This window comes from Perna viridis, chromosome 10, assembly GCF_037379345.1.
Source record: "Perna viridis isolate PV_CMFRI_1.1 ecotype Kerala chromosome 10, ASM3737934v1, whole genome shotgun sequence".
In the NCBI taxonomy this organism is placed as follows: domain Eukaryota; kingdom Metazoa; phylum Mollusca; class Bivalvia; order Mytilida; family Mytilidae; genus Perna; species Perna viridis.
In genome coordinates this window covers 12,909,929-12,933,906 of record NC_142454.1, presented here as the reverse complement: position 1 = coordinate 12,933,906, position 23,978 = coordinate 12,909,929, and the positions used below count along the sequence as shown (strand labels likewise).

The following is a 23,978-nucleotide window of genomic DNA, read 5'->3' as shown; positions in this document are numbered from 1 at the left end:
ATTAGTTCCAATAAATTGAAATCTTTGCTTTTTCTTGTCAGTCAAGTGAACCAGATTCCATGATCATGACAGAGAATTTTCTATTATTATGTCCTCAAGACCTAAAATTAAGAACTGTGATTAGATGTAATTAAAACTTTGAATGATACTTTCAAAGTAAAAAAATATATGAAGATCATGTGGATAGTGATGAATATTTTTATTACATATTAAGTTTTATATGCAATTTTCTTTGTTATTTTTTCAATTTTTCTCACTGGAATGAAACTAAAAAAAATTTGCAGCAATGTCTAACAACAATGTAACATCAAATTGACTGTGATGATGCCAATATACAGAGTAATGTCATGTTGAACATGTGACAAAATATCACATCACATTATCCCTAATAGGCTCACTGGCACAACTTCAAAAACTCTCATTCTGTATATATCTCTCAGCTGTCTCAGTTACAGAAAAATGGAGCACTGCAAGAGATACAGCAATCAATGCCTCATAGTCAGTAATCAAGGGATATGTCAATCAATGCCTCATAGTCAGTAGTCAGGGGATACATCAATCAATGCCTCATAATCAGTAAACAAGGGATATGTCAATCAGTGCCTCATAGTCAGTAGTCAGGGGATACATCAATCAATGCCTCATAATCACTAGTCGGGATATGTCAGGGGATACAACAATCAATGCCTCATAATCAGTAGTGGGGATATGTCAATCAATGCCTGATAATTAGTAGTCAGGGTATACAGCAATCAATGCCTCATAATCAGTAGTCAGGGATACAGCAATCAATGCCTCATAATCAGTAGTCAGAGTATACAGCAATTAATGCCTCATAATCAGTAGTCAGGGGATACAACAATCAATGCCTCATAATCAGTAGTCAGGGGATATGTCAATCAATGCCTTGTAATCAGTAGTCAGGGGTACAGCAATCATTGCCTTATAATCAGTTATCATAGGATACAGCTATCAGTGCCTCATTTTCAGTAGTCAGGGGATACAGCAATCAATGCCTCATAATCAGTAGTACCAACAAATGCATTTTTAATATATTTGTCAATAATGGGGGGAAATCATTTAAAATGTTTTTCATCTGTTGAAAATCAAGCATCATCCAAGTGTTTTTGACACCTTTCAAGCATTTTGCTCTTATAATTCAATTTCTCACGATATTTGGTGTAACAAAATTAATCATGCAAGTGTTTATAGCATTGGTCCTTATGGTGATAAGCTAATAATACGACACAAGATAACAGACAAATTCTCTGTCAGGCTAATTGGTCTCCAATGTGATTAGATGCAATTAAAACTTTGAATGATACTTTCAAAAAAAATATATGAAGATCATGTGGATAGTGATGAATATTTTCATTACATATTAAGTTTTATATGCAATTTTCTTTGTTATTTTTTCAATTTTTCTCACTGGAATGAAACTAAAAAAAATTTGCAGCAATGTCTAACAACAATGTAACATCAAATTGACTGTGATGATGCCAATATACAGAGTAATGTCATGTTGAACATGTGACAAAATATCACATCACATTATCCCTATTAGGCTCACTGCCACAACTTCAAAAACTCTCATTCTGTATATATCTCTCAGCTGTTTCGGTTACAGAAAAATGGAGCACTGCAAGGGATACAACAATCAATGCCTCATAATCAGTAATCAAGGGATATGTCAATCACTGCCTCATAGTCAGTAGTCAGGGGATACATCAATCAATGCCTCATAATCAGTAAACAAGAGATATGTCAATCAATGCCTCATAATCAGTAGTCAGGGGATACATCAATCAATGCCTCATAATCAGTAGTCAGGGTATGCAGCAATCAATGCCTCATAATCAGTAGTGGGGATATGTCAATCAATGCCTGATAATTAGTAGTCAGGGTATACAGCAATCATTGCCTCATAATCAGTAGTCAGGGGATATGTCAATCAATGCCCCATAATCAGTAAGCAGGGGTACAGCAATCATTGCCTCATAATCAGTTATCAGGGGATACAGCTATCAATGCCTCATTATCAGTTGCCAGGGGATACAGCAATCAATGCCTCATAATCAGTAGTACCAACAAATGCATTTTTAATATATTTGTCAATAATGGGGGGAAATCATTTAAAATGTTTTTCATCTGTTGAAAGTCAAGCATCATCCAAGTGTTTTTGACACCTTTCAAGCATTTTGCTCTTATAATTCAATTTCTTACGATATTTGATGTAACAAAATTAATCATGCAAGTGTTCATAGCATTGGTCCTCATCGTAATAAGCTAATAATACGACACAAGATAACAGACAAATTCTCTGTCAGGCTAATTGGTCTCCAATGCATGGCTACCCATGTTGGACTGATAACAGTAGAAAATCATTACATGGTCACTTCTAGAAATGATTTACAGAGATGGTAAAAGAGAATGAAATCATTATAATACTTTAAATAGGACTTACTGATGGCTGGTATGATTTAGTGGTTAATAATATTGAGTATTGTTCCTTCGTTTCTAGTCGATGTGACTCACTTGTTTCTGTAATTGTCTCCTTGTTAACTCTCTAGTCTAGTCTGTCTTATGAGTTTTACATTTCTTTTTGTTTGCATCAGGTGCATTTGATGTGTTTTAAGAATACAGGACAAAAAATTTCACTAGTTTATAACACTAGATATATAAGAAATGAGCAGGGAACAAAAATAACTGCTTTATGATGGTTCATATTCCAATGCATATATTATTAAAGTAGATCAAAATGTGAAAATTGGCTCCTGTTACCACTGTTTACAGACTCATTGAAAATTAAGTAGTCTTATTTTCTCTTAGTTGGTCCAGTGACCTTCCACTTTAAAGGACAGAAAGATGATAATTGGATGGCCTAGATTTCAGGATAGTGTGAAAAAGTCATTAAACTGGACACAACTGAATGAAGATTTAAATTTTATGTCTTTTACTCAACTTCTCATCAAAGTTTTCAAATTAATTGACTTTAAACCAAATTTTACTGATCTAATGACATAATGGGTGAAACATTAAATTTAAACAAGTTGTCTAGATCAAAAGAAACAATATGATTACCTCCCCTTCATAAAACAGCATGTCCTAACTCTAGCCAATTTGTTTCATTGTGTCTTTGACAATGGTCAGTAATAAATAATAGAGTAACCAATAGAAAAATAGAATCAAAGTTGACCATTGGTTTAAAGTGAGATTTTTTACAAGACTTAATAAATACCGATTACTATGTTAGACAAAAGACTATCATAATTTAAGCTGTGTTTGGGATCAGGTGAACAAATTTGTGTAATTTAGATTGGGTCATTTTGGTCAGCTCTAGTTCGACCAGAGTTAAAAATGGCCTATAAAATTTAGAGACTTTTGACTGAAATAGGAAATTATAGTGGTAGTAAAATTGTACAAATGGTGAGACCCTCAACAAAATGAAAATCCATCAAAGTGTTTAAGACATAAAACTACATGAAGTCATATAAATCTTTGCCGTAGGACACAATTGTATCAGCCTCCATTTCAAGCAGTAGGACAAACAAGGGATTACCTAAATTAATGATAGGTGAAAAATTGATCCTGTCCTTAAATCTGCGGAAATTAAACAGTGCACTTGTATGATTTGACGCCACAATCTTTGTCTAGAATGCAGACTTTATTCATCATAGCAGGTTCCTCAAATTAATATGGTTGAAAATCCTGGATAATTATTTGGCAGATTGCATGAGACAGTGGTCATAAACATGGGATCTGAGAGACTTAATATCCAATTGTAAATATAATAGTTTTAGATATTAGATGGACTCCATGGAAAAAATCAGATCAGCATGAGTGTTGAGCATTCATATCAGATATGATCCAAGATGTCCAGAATAAGTTCATCATTAGATTTATGTTTGTGTGGCTGATTTCTAAGAACTTTAGAAGCCAGTTTGGTTAATTCTCTTTAATTTTTTTTTTTTTTTTTTTTTACAATAGGGGTGACTACATATAACATTATAGCAGGTATGTTCCTTTTAATATAACTTTTTCTTTAGATGTTCTCAATTTCTTTGCTGTTGTCAGAATTTGAAAGCACATGCATTTATGTTTTTTGTGAAATTTGATATAAAATCCTTTCGGATTGTGGTCTTCGTATAAAGAAACACTGTTTCATGCATGTCACCATAACTTTTGACAAGAAAGTTCATCTGTGTAGATGTTGAGTGAGATAACCCATACAGTTCAATATGATACTTGCATTTGTAGTGCTAAATGTAAAATGTCATTTTCTATTTCAATCTCGGCATTGTTTTTTTTTAGATCCTTACCATTGAGACTCAGTTGCATTGATACTGTTGAAATTTACTTAGAAACCTTGAAATATAACTGTTAATTGTTTGTTTGTATCCAGCCTATTGTCTCAGATAAATATTGATGACATCTTTCTATTTTTTTTACGAAAACACCCAAGAAGACCTAACTTTCAAGTTTTCATTTTCAAAGATCAAAGACTAGAAAAAAGATTAAAGGATTCAAGATGTTAAACTTTCACAACTTTGTTCTATTGATCTATTGTTCAGTTGTTTCCTAAAAAGACAAAGTTTTGATGACAAATGATTATCTGTGATCTATTGATCTCTAATCAATTAAGATAGTCTATACAGGTGAAAACACAGGTAAATGCAGGTAGTCTCTATATATCCTCTGGCATTTCTTAACAGTTTGATCAATTAAAACCTTCCTTATCAAGTTACTATCTTGGACAATCTATGCCAAATTAGTAAACAGTGACCTAAAGTTTGGCGTATGTTGTAGGATTGTAAATTTCTTGTTCCCGCCTCTTTTTTTTCACCAAGTGTGGACTATCAAATTGGCGATTTGGCTAGGAAAACGATGTCATTCACCACAAAGCCTAAGGGAATCATCAATCTGACAAGCTTATTCATCGTTAGAGTATTATTTTTGTGATCTATTGTTATTACAACGGGACAGAACATTTTTTTTTCGGTTGATTCTAAAAGTGGTATTGTATTTTTCATTAGCTGTGTTTGTTCAGTATTAGTGACTTTTGGAAGTACAAAAAAAATGTATTCTCTCCGTGGAAAACAGTATTGATCATTTAACTTCGGAAATCATTTAATGAATATCGGAAAATAATGACCATGCTCTCTAACTGATTTCTTCGTAGAAGGCAAGAGGAATTTATTTACTTTAATAAGAAAATATAGATTTATTTCACTTGTGATCAGAGTGGAAATCAATTCAAGTGTTCTTGTGTGAGGTAACTGTTAATTACAATCCTTTTCATTTCAAATTCATGATGTGCAATATACATGTATTGTTCATCGATGGTAAGGTAAGGTTAAGGATTTTACTTGTTTGATCACCTGTATTGTTACAGAAAATGTTGTCAAGGAGTTTATAGCACCTTTAAATGGCATATTATGTTTTGTAACTACATTTCCCACAAATAAGTAGTCTGTTGGGATTTTTTGTTTTTATTTGGGTTGGAAGCATTTAGATTTTTTACATTTAATTTATTACTTAGGTATCTGTCAGGTTTGGTATTAATGTTAATTTAACATCCCTGGTAAGTGTTAGTTTTTGTTACTTCAAAAAATGTGCAGATCTTCTGGGGTGGTTATTTTTGGGGGGATGGGGGTGGTAGAAACATTTTCATTAAGTAGTGCAAAATGCAATTTTTTTTTTGTTACAATTATTTTTTTCTTGGGGGAAGTGTAATCATGGATAGGCCAGTTACACCACATTTGAATTCACTGCTGTAAGCCTACATGTAGCTCTTTTTTAAGCCTGTTGCTGTGAAAATGTGCAGTTAATGTATCAGTTACTTCTGTATTGCAGTTTGAGCCACATGTTGCGTTTCACTGCAGTGAATCAGGTACATGGACAGAAAAGCTTTTTATACCCACGTATATTGCTGTAACATAATTAGTTCAACTATCCACATGATGATACTTTACAAACCTTTTTATATAGTTTTTGGTTTGATGTAAGTCATCTATCCACATGTTGATGATAGTTTTTGGTTCAGTGTTACTGGTAGTCATGGAAAGAAGCTCCATTTGATTTTTCATTGTTTTTTTTTATTCTTATAAATTTTAAACAGAAAAAGTCATAATTATCATGTGCTTTACTGTTTGTTTTTATGGTGCTTGAAAATGTTAAGTCATCAGATTGTTTATGGAATGTTTGTCAGAGTATATTTTTTTCTCCAAATCTTCCTGGGGTTTAGTAGTGTAGTGAATGAAGATAGGGCCATCGAACTCCGGTACATTTAAAGATAAAATTGCAATGGACCGGACATTGATCTGGTACATGACACTAAGAATTTTTCTTCTGAATATTATGAAAGGATATTCTCTTTCCATTGTCTTGGAGTATTATTTTTTTTTTAAAGCTTCAGTGACCACCAGAAAAATCTGAGCTATCCATGGTAGGAAGCAATTGCTACCATTCTCCACAGCCTCCGTAGTTAGTATCTCAGCCGTACATTTCTAAGTAAGGCATCCTTGTTTGTCCATCTTAGAAACAGACATCCTTAGAAATTAAATAGACCATATTTGCAAGCCCAGTGCTCTCCTGAAAGGTGAAAATACAAAAGTTTTGTACATGATAAAATATTGGGCAGACTTATGTTAATGACAGCTACATAAATAACCATTTTGTTTCTGTCTGGGTTGGGACATTAGTTTGTGGACTTTGCCAGGTGTTTCTTTAAAAGTTATTTGAAATATAGTTCCATTTAAGTAGCACTCCATATAAGAATCACGCAAAATGCCATTCATGGTTGGAAAGCTTACATATTTCTATTTTTGATATTTTGTTTAAAATGTTATAGTAAACAGAAATTATCATGTTGCTTTTCATATAACCCATGTTCTTAGGAAATAAAAGTTATATACAGAAGGTACTGTACAATTCAAAATTAAGGGACATAACTCTGTAAATGACACTAAAATACAATAGAAACTGTTGGATTTTCAATATGGATTATCTCCCAAGAGCAGACAGATTGGAATGAATAATTGTATATTATATCATATACACCTATAAAGCAACTTAATAACAAAAATATTAATGTGTAGCCTTTTTTGGGGTATATCACATATTACAGAATTTGCATGACTCTTACAAAGACTAATACTTTAGTCCTGTCAACTAATATTCTAGACAAAATAGAGTGAATCCTCAAACAGTACAACTGAGACAGTTTATACTTATTTTGTCCATGAGGACTATAGATTGGGTAAGATATCACTCCATGTTAAGAAACAGGCAGACCTCATGCCCATTGAATTAATTAAGGTAATTCAGTTCTGATTTGTTTAGACATAAAAAGAATTTTGGTACCATTACATAAAATTTCTAAATAAAACATTTAAACTGCAAATTTATTGGCAACTCCTAAGCAAGAGGAACTATATATTGTTCTTGTTTTCTCATATTATGACAAATTTTCAACAGGTATGTTTTTACGTATGATTGTGATAAATGCTGTTTGTCGACTCGTTCATTACATTAATTTATGACAGTACCTACATAAGATTGTGTATTAGATCCTTGATCTATTGTTTTATGTGCATGTTACGTGTATCCATTCATCAAATACACACAGAAAAATGACGCTAGCGGAAAACCAAGACCCATGTTTAGTTGTAAATGTCGGTTGAATGAATCATTTCCTAGTCTGTGATTTAGCGTGTTTTAAGGTGTGTTCTCTGAAAAGGGTGTTTGTTTTAAGCCTTTTTCTTGTCAGTCTGACTAAATTTTATGAGTTAAGACCGGAGGAAGCTGAAAACACAAAAAAAAAAAACATTGAATAATGTTTGAGAAAGAACATTTGGTGATTGTCATAGGAATACTCCTGGAAATGTTTGCCATGTACCACTCTCTATCAGATTCTAATTAAGACTGAGATCTAAGTCACTATAAGACAAGACCCTCTCCTGGTTCCACCATTGATCTTCTAGCAAACCTCCACCAACTTGGCTGAATATTAGGACAAGACATCAAAGTCTGGATATCAGTAAGGGTTCCAAACATTAATGCTACCAATCTACCTAAATCTATAACAGTATTTTTTCTCAAGCAAAATATAGTGTGTGCTAAAAAGAAATGTTGTGCTCTTTCAAATGAAGGGAGCACTGTTTCCTATTCTAGAGACAAAAAAATTGACATTGATATGTTTTGGGGGGGGACTGTTTTCATTTCATATCCCTTCCTCATCACCTTGAAGAATACTCAAGGTTATTATACACTGAGCTTACATTTCCTGAATCTCCTATTAAAACATGATACAGGAAATTTTATTTTGAATTGTCTTTACATGGAAGAAAATTCAGGATTTTTTTTTATAACATCCTGTCAGTATTGACACCCATAGTCACTATTTACAAATATATGACACTTTTCATTAAATTTTGCCAATATTACAAAAGTACAAACAGAATTTCATGACTTTTATCTGTATTACATAAAATTAGTCACACCAGTTTATTTAACTAATAAACTTAAGTATCCTTATAAAGATTATGTGCAAATAAACATTAAGATGGCCAATTCAAGGAAGATACCCAATTCTTTGGTAGGACAAAAGCCTCTTTTCCACCTGTTATCCACAGGATAGGGTTTGATTATATCACTGTTGGTCAATCAGCTTAAATTCAAACTCCTTTGTCAGGTCTTAATCTACCTTATTCTTTCTGTGTGATAACATAAGCTACACAGAAAGGCTCTCTTTGTCTCACTCCCTTAGCAAGTTGTGAAAATTCACAGATTGTGTTGGTTAATAGAAGTTGTGGGTCCTTAGTGGAATGTTTGACTTGTTAAATTAATATTGTCTAATTTTGATGTAATTAATTGGATAAGTTAGACATTATGCCAGAAATTGCCATTCTGTGTGGACTGAACAAAAAAAGAAGGTAAAAATCATTTATTTGATACCATCCTTTTTGTCTTTCCTTTTTTCCATGCATACTTATATCATTTGATTTTAATGATCAGTCATAAAAGTGTTATGAGAAACTTTTAATTAACTACATTTTCTTGATTGCAAATTGTGATAAAATTTGACATGTTTATGAATGAAATTTCAATTTGTAATGCATGAATGACTTGACAATTCAAATAAGTCAAAAATATAAGATTCCAATTTCTGTTCTTCTATCACACATTGTAATTTTATCCTTGACATTACTGTATAAATTTGAATAAATTGAAAAATAAACTAGTATATAAAACTATATATAAATTGACATTCATAATAAAATTATTAATAAACCAGCTGTAAGTTTTTCCAGTTAGATAAGACTTTATTCCTTGTTTGTGTATTTTTATGTCTGTTTATCTGAAGCTAGCCAGAAAGATCTTCAAATAAAGCCTGCCTTTATTGTCTCCCTTCCACATCACAGCCCACTATTTTGCTTTGTCGGTGAAGTAAAAAAATCACTTTTCTTCATTCCTTGCAAAGGGGAACAATTTAAAAGGCAGCATAACTTTTTAGGGGCAGCAATACAGTTTTGAAAAAATGCCTTCCTGCATATTATTTCTTTTGTACAAATTAGATTGAGCACCAACAGTTTATTTCTATTCAACCTCAAACATGATATTTTATCAAATTAAATAAATTATTACATATTAAGTACCTTTTTTGTTGTCCAAGTGAAGCCATCTCAAACTTTTGCAAATTTAAATGTTTTCAAAAATCAATCCAGAAAGTTGTGTAATGCCAAATACATGTATCATAAATTAATTTGTACTAATTGAAATGGTTGATTAATATCTGATTAACCTGTTTCCATATATGTTTTTTTTTTTGTGATTTTGATCTGATTGTACAAATTAATGAGCCTTGAGCAAGCTGAGTACCTTGTTAGTCATGAGTGCTCACCTGGATAAACAGGTGTACAGGTTCTACATGAGTTTTACCTTTGGCCAGCAGTACTCTTTTTGATCTTATTGCATTATATAAATAAATGGTCAACATCTTCAATTTCATAATTAATCATTGAAAAAATATTATCATACAGAAGATTCATTGTGTCTATGAAGAATTGAACAAGAAAAGTTAGTAGATATACATGTTTTTTTCATTCTTTTTAGTATTTATCCTGTTTAAGTGAGAGAAAAAAAACATGACAAAAGACAAAAGTATTTTTTGTCTTCAAATACTTGCAATTTTGAGAAAAAAATGTTTTGCAGTTGTTTTATGAAATAAATTATATTGGATGAGTATAAAAAGTATATTGAAAAAATTTAATTTATATATAAATCAAACTTTTGGAGAAATTAATAGTCTGTCCTTGCTCCTGAAAAGTATAAAAAAAAAAACCCTGGCCACCCATAACTGTACCTAAAGTTAGTTAATTCTCTATAAATGAGTGCAATTCTATTGGCATATTTCTATCCATTTAGTAAATGGCATGGGATATCATGTTTACAGCATTTTAAAAATTACTTAGTAATTGTATATGCAATATGGGACTTAGATAAAGGTCAGAATACATGTCTCATTTGAAGATTGTAAAAATTATCAATGATTGTATAGTAATAATGAGACATAATATCTATAATTGTTATAAATTGTAATAAATACCCTATCTACATTAGGTCATTTATATCATGTATAAAGTATTGACAATTATATGAACGAACGAAACTGTTGCAAATGTGGTACTTTAGAGTAATTTGACAGATATATGTATATAGATTATTTTCTCTTGTTCTCGCTAAAATCGTTGTGTGTGACATGCACTGTACAAATGTATGTCGTTTTTTTGACAATACATATTTTTTGTCACTGGGATTGTGGCATTTTAATGTGGAGTTATTCGCTGGACTTGATGGACATTAAGAACAATGTTTTATTGTATGGCAGTGGGCATGGACAAGGGTCATTAAATCAAATACCTGTTTTTTGCCCAGACATAGAATAAGGTAGGCTCTGTTTATTGATAATATTTTCGTCTTTTTAGTCTCATTTTTTAAAAGCAATATTGAATAATGATTTTGTGACTTCAAGCAAATTTGCATATAAGTGCCTCATAGGGTTTTTTAGTTAAATTTGTAATTTTTGACTATTGTTAAATGAATCCAAATAAAGTTTAAAAAGATATATATGTTTATGTAGTACATTGGTCACCAATAAATTATTAACTTGAAATTATTATACCTCTGCTCCAAAGGAGAGGGGTAAACTGTTTTACTTTTGTCTGTGCATCTGTCTGTAACAGTTTTTCAGGTGGATTGATATGGAAGTTTACAAACTAATACAGTGTATACATTTGTTTATACTCAGAAGGTACTGGTACTTGTAACTACATGTACTTCCAAATGATTTATCTACAAAACATATTGTACTTTGGTAAATAATAATTTAACTGGAAATTATTTTTTATTTCTAAGATTCCCAAATATAATCTATGTTTATGCTATCTTCAGTTTTTTTACTATCATATTTTTTTTTACTTAAGTCCACATAAGTTGTATATACTTCTAAATGATTAGAATAATATCCAAGAACATTTCTTTATAAATTATATTTTTATAACACCTTATAGTCCTTCATTTCATAGCATGACAAGACTATCTTGATCTTTGGAAAGTTTTTAACAATTTTACTTGTGTAACACTGGTCAGCCTCCCATTCATTGACCATAATCCAAAGTGCTTCAAGTTCATATTCTATGGTAAACCTCAAATTATTTAATTTTCCGTATTCAGCACCTTAAGATCAAAGGCCGTTTTACCAGTGATCAAGATAATATGTACTTAAACTTACAATCAATTCTTTTTCATTATCGGAAAATAAAACTTTTAGCCTATCATTTATATTTTCCAATATTATAATAACAAAACCTGAATAGCATCCCTTTGTCAGGTCTCGACAACCAGTAATTTAAGGAGGGGGCGGAGCCTAGGTTTAATAATGTCATATCGATAGAAATGAGCTTGAGATATTCTGAATCATATTTTTAAACCGAAATACCCAGCATGACAGATTTCACGGCATTGACTATATCTGCTAAAACCCACGGTTCAACCAAAATTATCCACAGAGGGGAAAATTATCGATATTGTTCATCTCTGTGCTTCTAATATGAAGAGTGCTACAATGTTAAATTCAGTTTTTACAATGAAGTGTTTCACGCTGGACTTGAATTAAAGATAGAATCAAAAGGTCAAAAAGCTAGAAGGATGTGGAAATATACTTGACTGTGGAATTTTATAAATTTAATCTATAATTAATTCAAAAGTACAATTTCGTAGATATTTCAGTGGAACAGAATTAATCATACAACAAATTATTCCAGATTTTAAAGTATATTTTAAATAATGTGACAAACTTCAGAAATTTAAAGGGACAGATCAGGAATTATATTTGTATTTCGCTATTATACTGGGTATGTTATAGTACTGATAGTAATGAACATACATTTAAAATAAATATTCAAATGTTGATTTCACTAGATACAGTTAATAAAACTTATTGAAATAGTGAAAAGGAGAATAAATCTTGGAAGTGATTTTATCCTACTTGACAGAAATTAGGTAAACAACTAGCCAATCGGACTGTGTCAATATAAACTATCATTTGTTAGCCTCTAGCGTTAGAAATAGTACAAGGGATTTACACCTTTTTAGATGGTTATAATTGACTGGACAGTGGTTAGAGTAGGTTCTGTATGCAATTCATATTGGCTGGGACAATATTGTAATTTTTTACTTAATTGTGTAGCTTATGTCAAAGTATGTGAAAAAAAAAAAAATTTGTGGAAAGAAAATTACTTTTTCTGAATTTTTTTAATGGATTTTTTTCTAATTTAGATGAAGGTAAGTAAAAACCAAAAGATTCATTAAAAAGAATCCAAATAAAGTGTAATATTTTGTAAATTTTCATTTATGTTTATGTTGGTAAATATTACATAGCGTATTTCTCATTTTTTTTTCTATGGAATTTGAAAATGAATTTGTCAATTTGTTCCATAGAATTTTGTGTAATTTTGCCATGAAAAAAGTGTATAAATGCTTTAGGATAACATTGCTAAAAAAAAAAAAAAATTAAGATTTTATTATATTTATGATATTTATTTTTCAGGTCGAAGAAGTGAGGATTATGAATGAAGAATAAAGACTGTGAAACTTGAATTAAAAACAAGATGGAATATATCAACATGGTCTTCCAAGTAGTGCTAACTGTTTTGACAATTTTAGTATCACTATGTAATGGGGATGATACCATACCAATTTCATTCACAATTCAGGAACAATTACCAAGTGAAGCATTGATAGGAAATATTGCTACAGAAGCTGGGCTCAGGATAAATTTGACTGAGGATGAATTTGATAGTTTAGTGTATTCTTTTATTGGGGATAATCCACACCAAGATAAATTCTCCATTGGTTCTTCAACTGGTATATTACAGACAAAAATCATGATTGACAGGGAATCAGTTTCTGATTGTGCCGACACCCAAAATTGTGTTCTTGTTTTAAACTTTCTGGCATCCTCGTCCAAAACCAGTTTCTTCAAGCTTATCATTGCATCAGTTATTGTTGTGGATATAAATGATCATGCTCCATCCTTCCCAGAACAGATATTACTGAAAAACATTTCTGAGTCAACACCAGTTGGAACAACTTTCATTATTCCAGCAGCGGTAGACAAAGACACTGGTAAAAATGGAATTGTTGGTTATAACATTTATCCCAATGATGGACCTTTTGCTCTGAATGCTTCCAAAAAATTAGATGGAAGTTTCCTCGTGAAGTTGATTTTGAGAGAACAGTTAGATAGAGAAATAAAAGGAGCATACAGTTTACAGATAGCTGCTAGAGATGGAGGTGATCAGCCTCAGACTGGAATTTTAAATATTAATGTTAATGTGTTAGATTCTAATGACAATGCACCCAAATTTGATTTGACCATGTATAACATAACAGTCCGAGAGGATGCTCCGGCAAACACTGTAATCTTGAAAGTTACTGCAACAGATCCTGACAAGGACTTAAATGGACAAGTTTCTTATCATTTCAGTCAAGTGCAAACTGACCTTGAAAAGATAAATCAGTTCTTTCGTATAGATAATGATCTAGGGGAAATAACTCTGCTACAGAATCTAGTATATGAGCCTAATGAGGAATTTAATATAATTGTGGAGGCAACTGATCATGGAACCAGTCCTCAAATTTCACAGGTCAAGGTCAATGTGAAAGTTGAGGATGTTGGTAACAACCAGCCATTAGTCAAGATAAATCTTCCATCCGCAGGAACTGGAGGTATTGTCGTGCTCTCAGAAGCAACAAATATTGATAATTTTGTTGCACATATTAATGTTGAAGATTCTGACAAGGGTGACAATGGTAATGTTACCTGCTTTACAACAAATTCGTTTTTCGATGTTCAGAAACTTCCAGTGTCTGACAAAGGATTTAAGGTTGTTGTTCGACAGAAATTAGATAGAGAACAAATAGACAAGCATATAGTTACAATAATTTGCCATGATTATGGTACCCCAAGACTTAGTGCAGAGGCCAGCTTTAATGTAACAGTCTCTGACGATAATGACAATGATCCAAAGTTCCTGCAAGAGTCTTATACTGCATATGTGGATGAAAATAATATTCTGGGCAATCCAATCAAACAGGTATCAGCAACAGACAATGATATGGGTGTTAATGCTCAGATTCAGTACTTCTTACATAGTGATGCTGGCTCCAAGTTTGCTATCAATTCAAATACAGGAGTTATCTCAGCTAGTGCTGTGTATGACCGTGAAACACAAGCTAGCTATCTGTTCCACGTGCTGGCTGTAGACAATGGTGATCCAAGGAGAACTGGAACTGTACCAGTTCAGGTCAATATTAGGGACATTAATGACAACATTCCCATTTTTAACAAAACCAGATTTATGTTGAATGTTTCTGAGGGACTCAAATCTGAACAGACGATTGGATCAATTGATGCCTATGATCGTGATGATGGCCCAAATGGGCAGATATCATATACTATTGCCAAGGAGGATGAATTTATTGTCCCATTTGTTGTACTCCTTGATGGAACCATCAGAACTCGAGAGATTTTAGACAGAGAACATCAGAGTCTTTACAGCTTCAGGGTCTATGCTTCAGATAAGGGAAATCCATCACTAAACAATTCTGTTTCTGTTAGTGTGGAAGTTATTGATGTGAATGACAATGTTCCAATATTTTCCTACCCAAAAAAGGGAAATAACTCCATCACAACTACTATCACTTCACTTCCAATAACAACTATCAGTGCTAAAGACAAGGATGTTGGATTGAATGGCAGATTATCATATTTTATTTCATCTGGAAATGATGCCAATATGTTTTATTTAAACCCACAGTCTGGAGATTTGACTTTAAACAAAAACTTCCAATTCACAAAGGATACTTCAGTCAGTATCCGTGTCTGTGTTCAGGATCAGGGAACCCCTGTCCATTCAGAATGTGCTGATTTACATGTGTCTGTTATCATTAGTAACTCTACTCATCTTTCACAAAGTGGAGATTCTAACAAATATATTACCATTTCAATCATTGTTGTCATAGTAACACTACTTATTTCAGCAGCCATTGGATTTACAATTTACTTTTTGTGGAAAATTGACAAAAAGCGAAATGACCAGAAATTTGCTGCTGGAAATGGACCTCTTGGTATCCCAATGCAAAATGGATATTCGGAACATTCAACATCAAACACATCATTACCAAATGCTTTGGATAATGCTGAAAAGAAGCGCAAAGAAGTATCATTTTCCCCTGGAACTTCTTTTGATACCAGTTTCGTAGGAAGTCTCAATTCAAACTTGCATGATAAACAGGTTTGTAGTCATTGTTGGTCATATTTTAATTATTGTAAATTGATCTTTGATATTGAACTCATGTTACATTGCACCAGGTGTTTTTTAAACATGATAACAGAACTAAATTACCATCATTGCCATGACACAATAACTTTAAACAGTTTTTTAGTTTTCTTTTAACTATTATCAAAACTAGAGGATCACTTAATGAAGAAGAACAAAAATAAAATTTCATATTTTACTGAGCTCAAACTCTCATAGTAATTTCAATAAATAAGAGTTAAAAATGTCCATAGCTAAATCTATTGTGTAAAATAAGCATAAAATTATTATTTCAGTTTTATTTCCATGGAAATAGTAGAAAATTCTCCTATACTGTTAATTTATAAAAATCATTGTTCAGATAGTATTTTCCTATTGTAAATCTGGTCATCTTGTTCCCCTCCAGCTTTCCAATGATAAAGATAACAGAATATCTTGACAGGTCACAGTTTGATATACCTGTTAATTATCTTACCTGTTGGTCCTGCCTTTCCAATTAGGGGTTCACCAGGGGTCATTTTGAGAAAAAAAATGATGCTTCTGCTGTTTTATTATAAATTAATGAGTTATTGTTTTAATCTATGCTGAATTTTGAACAAATTGTAAAAAAGCACGGTAGTTCTTTGTATTTCTAGAAAACTTGCTTGAAATAGTTTTCTTTTTAATATTTCCATGGAATTGAATTTTGTAACTTGCAAGGAATGAATGAAAACAACCGATATTAAAACCCTATTATAGTATATGATATTTTATCACTGAAATATATTTTTTGCATCTTACTTGACAAGTAAATTCAGAATGATATGTATCTGTTATATTATCTATGATAAAGTTGTTCATGGTTGATGAAGTTCGGTAAAAATTTTATTTTCTTAGTTTACTATGACTGACCAATTTAATTGACATGACTGCCATTTTGGAAATAGGTCTATAAAGATAATATTTTGGCACAGGTGCCCCGTTTAAAAGATTGTGTATATCAAAATAAGGATGATTTGATTTGGGTAAATTTAACCTTTACATAAATATAGACATTTCTTGTTTTTAAAACATCAGAAATCTTGAGAAAATAAAGACTGGGTGGTTTTTAAATCAGAGATAATGTCAAAAAATATTTATTTTGTAATTAAGGACTTGCATAATATAAAATAATGCTGATGAGAAAATAAGGCATAGTCATAGAGAAGTTACCAAAATAAAACTAATGGATTAAATGTAAAACTATCAAAATGAAAATGCTCCCCCATTATGATGAATTATAGTGTCCGATCTTAAACATGGAAATTTTAAATAGTCTCCAAAATTGACAATGAAAAATGAGTCTTTGCCAGGGTCTTTTCACTGTAATTAATGAATGTAGTTGTTCAGATGCAGTTGACCAATAAAAATCTACCCTTGAAGGCATGTCCATTGCTTTTGAAGTGACTTTCTTCAATTAGTTAAATATGATGAGTTTAACAAGTTCATAAAAGACAATATATGTAAATGACAGGGTCATTAATTTCAGTTGTCAATATTTTTGTCACATGGTTAAAAATTGTTAAAAAATGAGCCTATGAAACAATTGAGTTAATCATTTGTAAAGACGGAATTTGTCACACTCTTTCCTTAATTATTTTCATATCTGTATTTAATGCAAATTCTCATAAATATTCTAACACTTACAGATGCACTTTTACCGGTCTTGTCAAGTAGGTGAAAATGCATTGTATTAAAAGTCTGCTGAAAATTTGAGCTGCAAGAGTAAAAAAAAAAACTGACAATTTAATGAAAATTGTTCTAATTTGAATTTTGAACTTTTGATATTCAAGATGACAAGTTGAAACTTATATCCACTGAATTTTTTACTTTGTTTCTTTGAGGTGTAAAGTAACCAAGTCAAGTTTCAGGCTGTTATCGTAGATATAAAGTAAAGTACTGGCTTAATGTGTACCATCACACAAAAATAAAATTACTGAATAAAAAGCACTGATCTTTTTACAAATCTTTTAAATTATATTTTTGACACATCCAAATGTTTTTAGGCTTATTTGTTCACTTTGTAGTATTAAATGTATGGTTCTTTTGTGTCGAGTATCAAATCTTTTATCGTGAAAACAATATTTGTTCATAGGAATTAATTCAGTCCCCTTAAAGTGAATTTTAACATTTGAACATGAAGAGGGATTAATACAGTTCAATTTATTCGATGTATTTGGTCGCTGTAAGGGCAATGGTTATAAAATTTAAATCCATTTGTAAATAGCAATCTATTGCATTTGAGTGCCCTATCTTTTGATGAAAATAAAGACCTAACCAAAATAATCACACTGGCTCTCCAAATCTTTAATAAAAACAGAAAAATAAATCATAAACAATATGAAGTTTTTAAATATTTACAATTTTTGTCAATGGCAATGTTTAACACAGTATACCAGATGGTAATAAAAAAAGGATTACAGTGTACTAAATATGACTACTCTGAATACCTTCTATTCCTGGGCTTTTATTTTTTATTTTACATTTGTTTGAATTCCCCACATCATAATTTGTCATGAGTCCATCTGGATCCAAAAAGTAAGGAGAGTTATACTTTTAATAACAGATCATTGAAAAATACTCATTTATTTATAAATGTGTAGTGTCACATCTGGAATCCATATGGATAAAATTGTCATTTTTGAATGGTGAATGTCCTATATAATATTCCTGATGACAATTTTTTGTCCTCCTTGAAACCCATTCTTACCAGAAAATATATATTTCATTGAACACAATATTGAACATGATATCTTTTGTTTTCATCAATCTCATATTAAATGTAGTGCATTTGTTCCTGAACTGAACTTATTCTGTTGTGTTTAATATCAATTCTTGTTGGCAATGATGGCCATAGAATATTACACAACCAAGCATATGATTGCCAAGTATCATATAAAAGTGTAAATCATCATTTTCAACACTTTAATATATTTTAATATCACATTTGTGTTATTGTGTGGCAAACACTATGCATTCTAAATAAATTTACAATTTTAATATAGCATGGGATTTTCATATTACTGCTTAGATTTGTCAAAATTTATTGCAGATTTATAAACATAAGTTTAAATCAGATATTGAATTACATTTTAATATCATCAAATGTGGTAGATTTTAAAATTTAATGTTTTATATCTTTGAATATTAAAGTTTCATGTTTTTGATCAAAGCAGACGACTTTTTCCTCCTTTGAATTTCTCTGCATTACTGTCAAATGCTATTAAATTTTATCATTGATTCTGATTTAAATGAATTCATTTTTAATATCATGATTTAGAGCATCTTTAAATTTTCTTGTTAGACTTGTAGACTTCGAAATTTAATGACATAGAATTTTTTTTTACATTGATGACATTGTTACATATAGTTTAACACTATGTCATCATATTTGTGTTGAGGATTATACAGATTTATCCAACCAATTAACTCTTTGACACCAAGTTTTGACAAAATCTTACCAATATTGTGACAGAATAATGAACTTTCACCAAATAAACAAAAACTTGTGGCTTTCTACACTGTAAGAATTAAAACTTGTTGTTAACTTTTGGATAAATTGTTGACAAATATTCTCAGACAATCCACAAATTACCCCATGATTAATTTGATAAAGTCAACATTGTCACTATAATCCTATTATTGAATTGGATTAGAAACCTGCTAAATTATCAAATTGTGATAAATTTTAATCATTTATATTTGATAACTTCCCAAATCAACAGGTTAAGACACCAATGTCAGATAACACTATAACAATGTGCAGAAATTAAGATAACCTTCAAATTTTCTGATATGGTTAAAATATGAGTTAACTCCCTTGAATGATGTTAATTTGAATTAAGAAAAAAAGGAATAAATAGTGAAGTCAAAAATGTTCTAACCAATGATAATGAAGAAAACAGATTGAACTGAGAAGAAAAAAAATTGTTTACAGTTCTGATAATATCCCATATGTTTTTTTCAGGAGCCATTTTTATATGACAGACCTTCAGTCCACCACAGTCAAGCATACCAAGATTCTAAACAGTCCCTCCAACTCAAACAGATACTACTGACAAATAACACAGATAATGAGGTAGGACATATAAGTTTGTTTTTGATGTGCATCAAGCTTTCAGAACTTGGTTTTGCAATATAAAGGGGTGGATTAACAAACAAAACCAAACCCATACAATAAAAATTGTCTTAAATAGTTAAAAAAATTGATTTATTGCAGTGTTCTGATATTTCCTTGCATAAATATTCTTGTTATATGTATTTGATAATTACATGTACCAGTAAGTTACATTCTGCTATTTTACTGATGTGATTTGTTGTTGAAAAATCTTACATGACACAGAAAATAATGAAACTTAATAATGAATCTAATGTCATTCATACAAGTAATACGCATGAGTGACATTGGGATTGTCTAGTCAAACAGAATACTTGATATATTGTCCCTAATTGAATTCTATGCTGTTCTGACAGTGCAATAGAATTTTGAAACAGAATGATGATCCCTTCCAGTTAAAGCATCTAAAATAAATACAGATTAAAAACTTGCCAGTTATATATCAACTTTTAAACAATAACATTTTACATTTCAGCCGAAATCTTCAAGACCTCATCCTAGTGATAACCATAGTGACAGTTCAGGGGAAGTAACTACTAGTGATAGTGGACGAGGAGGGAGTGAAGATGAAGTCCCAGGGAGTACTTTGGGTATGTACACTTGAATTTCCTCTTAGATTCTACTTTTTTTTTATTAGATGAAAACATGAAATGCAAACAAGTTTTAATCTTTTAAATTCAATATAGATGAATCAATAAATTAGTTTAAGGTAAAAGATTATTATAGTAGGAGGTTTTTAAGATGGAGTTAGGTAATGAAGTGAAAGGGATTAAATTCAATGGGATATCTTACTGAATTGACACTTATTTTAATACAGATGTTTCAGTTCCTTTGTGGTTTCTTGCAGATTTTGAAGTAAGCCTGGCAGTATAAATAATTGAATCATTCACTTGTTTATTACTGAATTGTAGTTTAGTACCAGTTTATGAAAGCAGTTTGCTGTCAGATTCTTAGATATTTCTGTGCAAGTATTCAATGTGTTTTCACTTTATATTTCAGATGACTCCCGTTCCTTCGAATTTCAGTATCCGTCATCATACACAAACAGCATTCAAAGTCAGTTATCATATAATAAAGATAAACTAAATATGTATAGAAACAGACCATGTGATAATAGACCTCCACGACCAATATCCTACAATATCAATAAGAATACTAGTGCTAATACTGTGAATAATAACATGTCAACGAGTCAGACATATTTAGACAATAGCTCAAAAGACATGCAATACCATTCATGGGATTTCTTACGGCAAAGTGCATATGCTCCGTTTCCAAGAAAAGACAGAGACTATTTTAACTTGCGGCCAGACAGTCTTAGTACTCTTAGATCACGTGATGATGACGATGATGCAGCGACGACAACATCAGGAAGTTACACAATAAATCCTGAGGAACTGGATGAAGACTTGTTCCATGCACAGAAAGATTTGGTTGTGTAAATGGGGATAATCCAAAACTTTGCCTGTGAACTGCTCAAGTTACATTGTTACTAGTTAATGAAATGTTCACTTTTCTCATTGCTTAATTGTGATGTATGTGTATTGATCTCAGATTATTCTGTATTAGTATTGTGGTTGAACAATTGTTCATAATATTCTAGGTAAAATTTTACATCAGAGAAAATACCAAAATACTGTAACCTTATACCAGGTAGAATTTTAACAGAAAGACTTGTAAACTTCTGTAACGTAATTCAGTTAAAAAAAATAATGGTAAAACACACTTTTTGTTTAATACAGATGAATATTTGTGTTACATAAAACAATATGCTAATAGGTTATCTATTCCCTTTCCATCTTTTTACATTTCTAAGGGAGATAATCCATTCTGATCTACCTCAATTTTCTATAAATATTTGCACCTTATGTACAGTGCATGAGATCACCCTGTTAATTTGTTAACAAAACTTACAATGAGTTTGAAATATGTAATTATATAATAAGCCTGAAATTTGGCTTTGTATATAATGTTGAAATATATCTAATTTTCTTCATGTTATAATACTTAGCCATTTTCACAAGATATTTTTGGCTATGGATATCTTTTTGAAATAGAATATTTTCACACTTAAAAATCCAAATAAAGATTAATATAAACTTGTAAAATACTATATTTTAATAATTTTAACTGCCATAACTTATCATAATAAATAAATAGAGATACAGTGAAAACTGTCTAATCTGAACCTCTGATGCATTTTAACTTGTGTAAATTGACACCATAAGATGTTTGGTTTACACAGGTTTCTGATTTGTCAGGGGTTCAGTTTACACAGGTTTCACTGTATAAATAAAATAATTTCTCATTGAGATGTTTATATTTCTTTGTTGAGCATGTTATCTTGTTTATATTGTTATGTTGTTATTGTTTTTTATTGCACACTTTGATTGGTCAGGAGTAATGTCTTTTCATGGTTAGCCTCTTGTTATTGTCATTGAAATGCAATTTATACTGCTGTTTGTTCCAAAAGCCTTCCTGAAAAAAAACATGCTTATTGCCAATAATGTATTTGACTATTTTTGAAGACTTTTTGTATAAGATTCTTACAATATCCCATTCAAATGTGCAGCTAATAAATCTATATTAACTTGTAAATTTTTGTCTTTATTCATAAGAAATGGAAAAAAAAACTATAAATGTTCCTTATCAAAGGACTGTTACAATGTCAGAAACTAAGGAAAATTAGATAGCATCAGCCATTTTCAGATTTAAAACATGTTGAAAGATGATATGAAACAAAACTAAGCTTTGAAAACTACAATCTGAAGAAACTGAGAGAATTGGACAAGCAGAAAAGAATTTCCAAGAATCTTAGTCAAGCACAACACGGAAACAAATTATTTATTTACAAGGTTCATTACAAAATATTAATGCCAACTTATTTCAAATTGTTTGCAATACCTATGGTAAATTTAAGAAATAATTCAAGGAGGAGGTAGATTTGTACTCATTTTAACATTGGTGCGGCATTTATATTCGATTATTTAACACCGAGCCATGGCAAGGTGTTAAATGAGTACACAAATGACAAACCCATGTTAAAATGAGGACGAATCTACCGCCAGAAGAAATTATTTCTGTTCTAATATGACAAATACGGCAATTTTTTTGACAAAAATTTTCCTAGCTGTAACCAAAATAATGGCAGTTCCGTTTAACCTCCCCTGTATTCAGGCGCGTAGCTGCCGTTAGACAAAAAAGCTTTTGCCTGCACTTAATTTTGCCAATTTTTTTATATTTTTTTTTTGAGATAAGATACATCCAGGAGAGGCATAAATGATGCTCTAAAACGCTATCTCGGGGGGGGGGGCTTCGCCCTTTTGGACCTGCTGGGGGCCTTAAACAGCCCCAGACCCCCTGCCGTAATTTTGCCAACACTTCAATTTGGCCTCAGCTACGCGCCTGGTATGGAAGTTGGGTTAATTAAAAAATAAACCACATATACAAGTAAACCATCTATTGAATAAGTATCAGTATAGTATTAGATAACCTCTCAGTCGTTTAATCATCGCGTAAACGTTTTTAAATGGGTGTTTTGTCTCGAAGTGACAGCAAAAGAAGACAGTGCTAAAGGTGGGGTTGTACCGACATATACTGTTTGACGATATGAAGACGTCATATTAGAATTTACTACATTCCTGGACATCCATGCATCCTTGAATAAACAGTAGATTATTTTTGCATTCTATCAAAGTCTTTAAAACATAGAGGTTTTTTTATACCTGACCACACGAAGTGGTGAGGTTTATGTCAGATATAACCCTCCGAAAAGTTTAATGTCCGTCCGCCCCTGACAGCTTTCAAGTTACAACTTAAAAACAGATCACAGAATTTCACAAAGTTGTTATGTACCATACAATACAGGTTACATTCAATATTCAGCAAAATCCAAAATGTAGTTTTCGAGTTTGAACATTTTACCATCCCCTTTATTCACCATCACATGGTGGGGTATCGCC

The 23,978-nt window shown here is 31.3% G+C and overlaps 1 protein-coding gene across 5 annotated transcripts in view; it reads left to right on the top strand.

The window, feature by feature from the left end:
* LOC148604579 (protocadherin gamma-A4-like) overlaps nucleotides 1-22,614 on the top strand; it is a 60,211-nt gene extending 37,597 nt beyond the window's left edge. For 2 of the 5 annotated variants that reach the window (XM_088549040.1, XM_088549037.1), the window contains 4 exons: nucleotides 13,109-15,857; nucleotides 19,867-19,977; nucleotides 20,492-20,606; nucleotides 21,016-22,614. In XM_088549040.1, coding sequence (XP_088405166.1) covers nucleotides 13,170-15,857; nucleotides 19,867-19,977; nucleotides 20,492-20,606; nucleotides 21,016-21,458 — 3,357 coding nt within the window. In that variant the 5' untranslated portion in view covers nucleotides 13,109-13,169 and the 3' untranslated portion in view covers nucleotides 21,459-22,614. The other 3 variants (XM_088549041.1, XM_088549038.1, XM_088549042.1) reach the window with 3 other exon arrangements.
* Nucleotides 22,615-23,978: the final 1,364 nt, after the last annotated feature.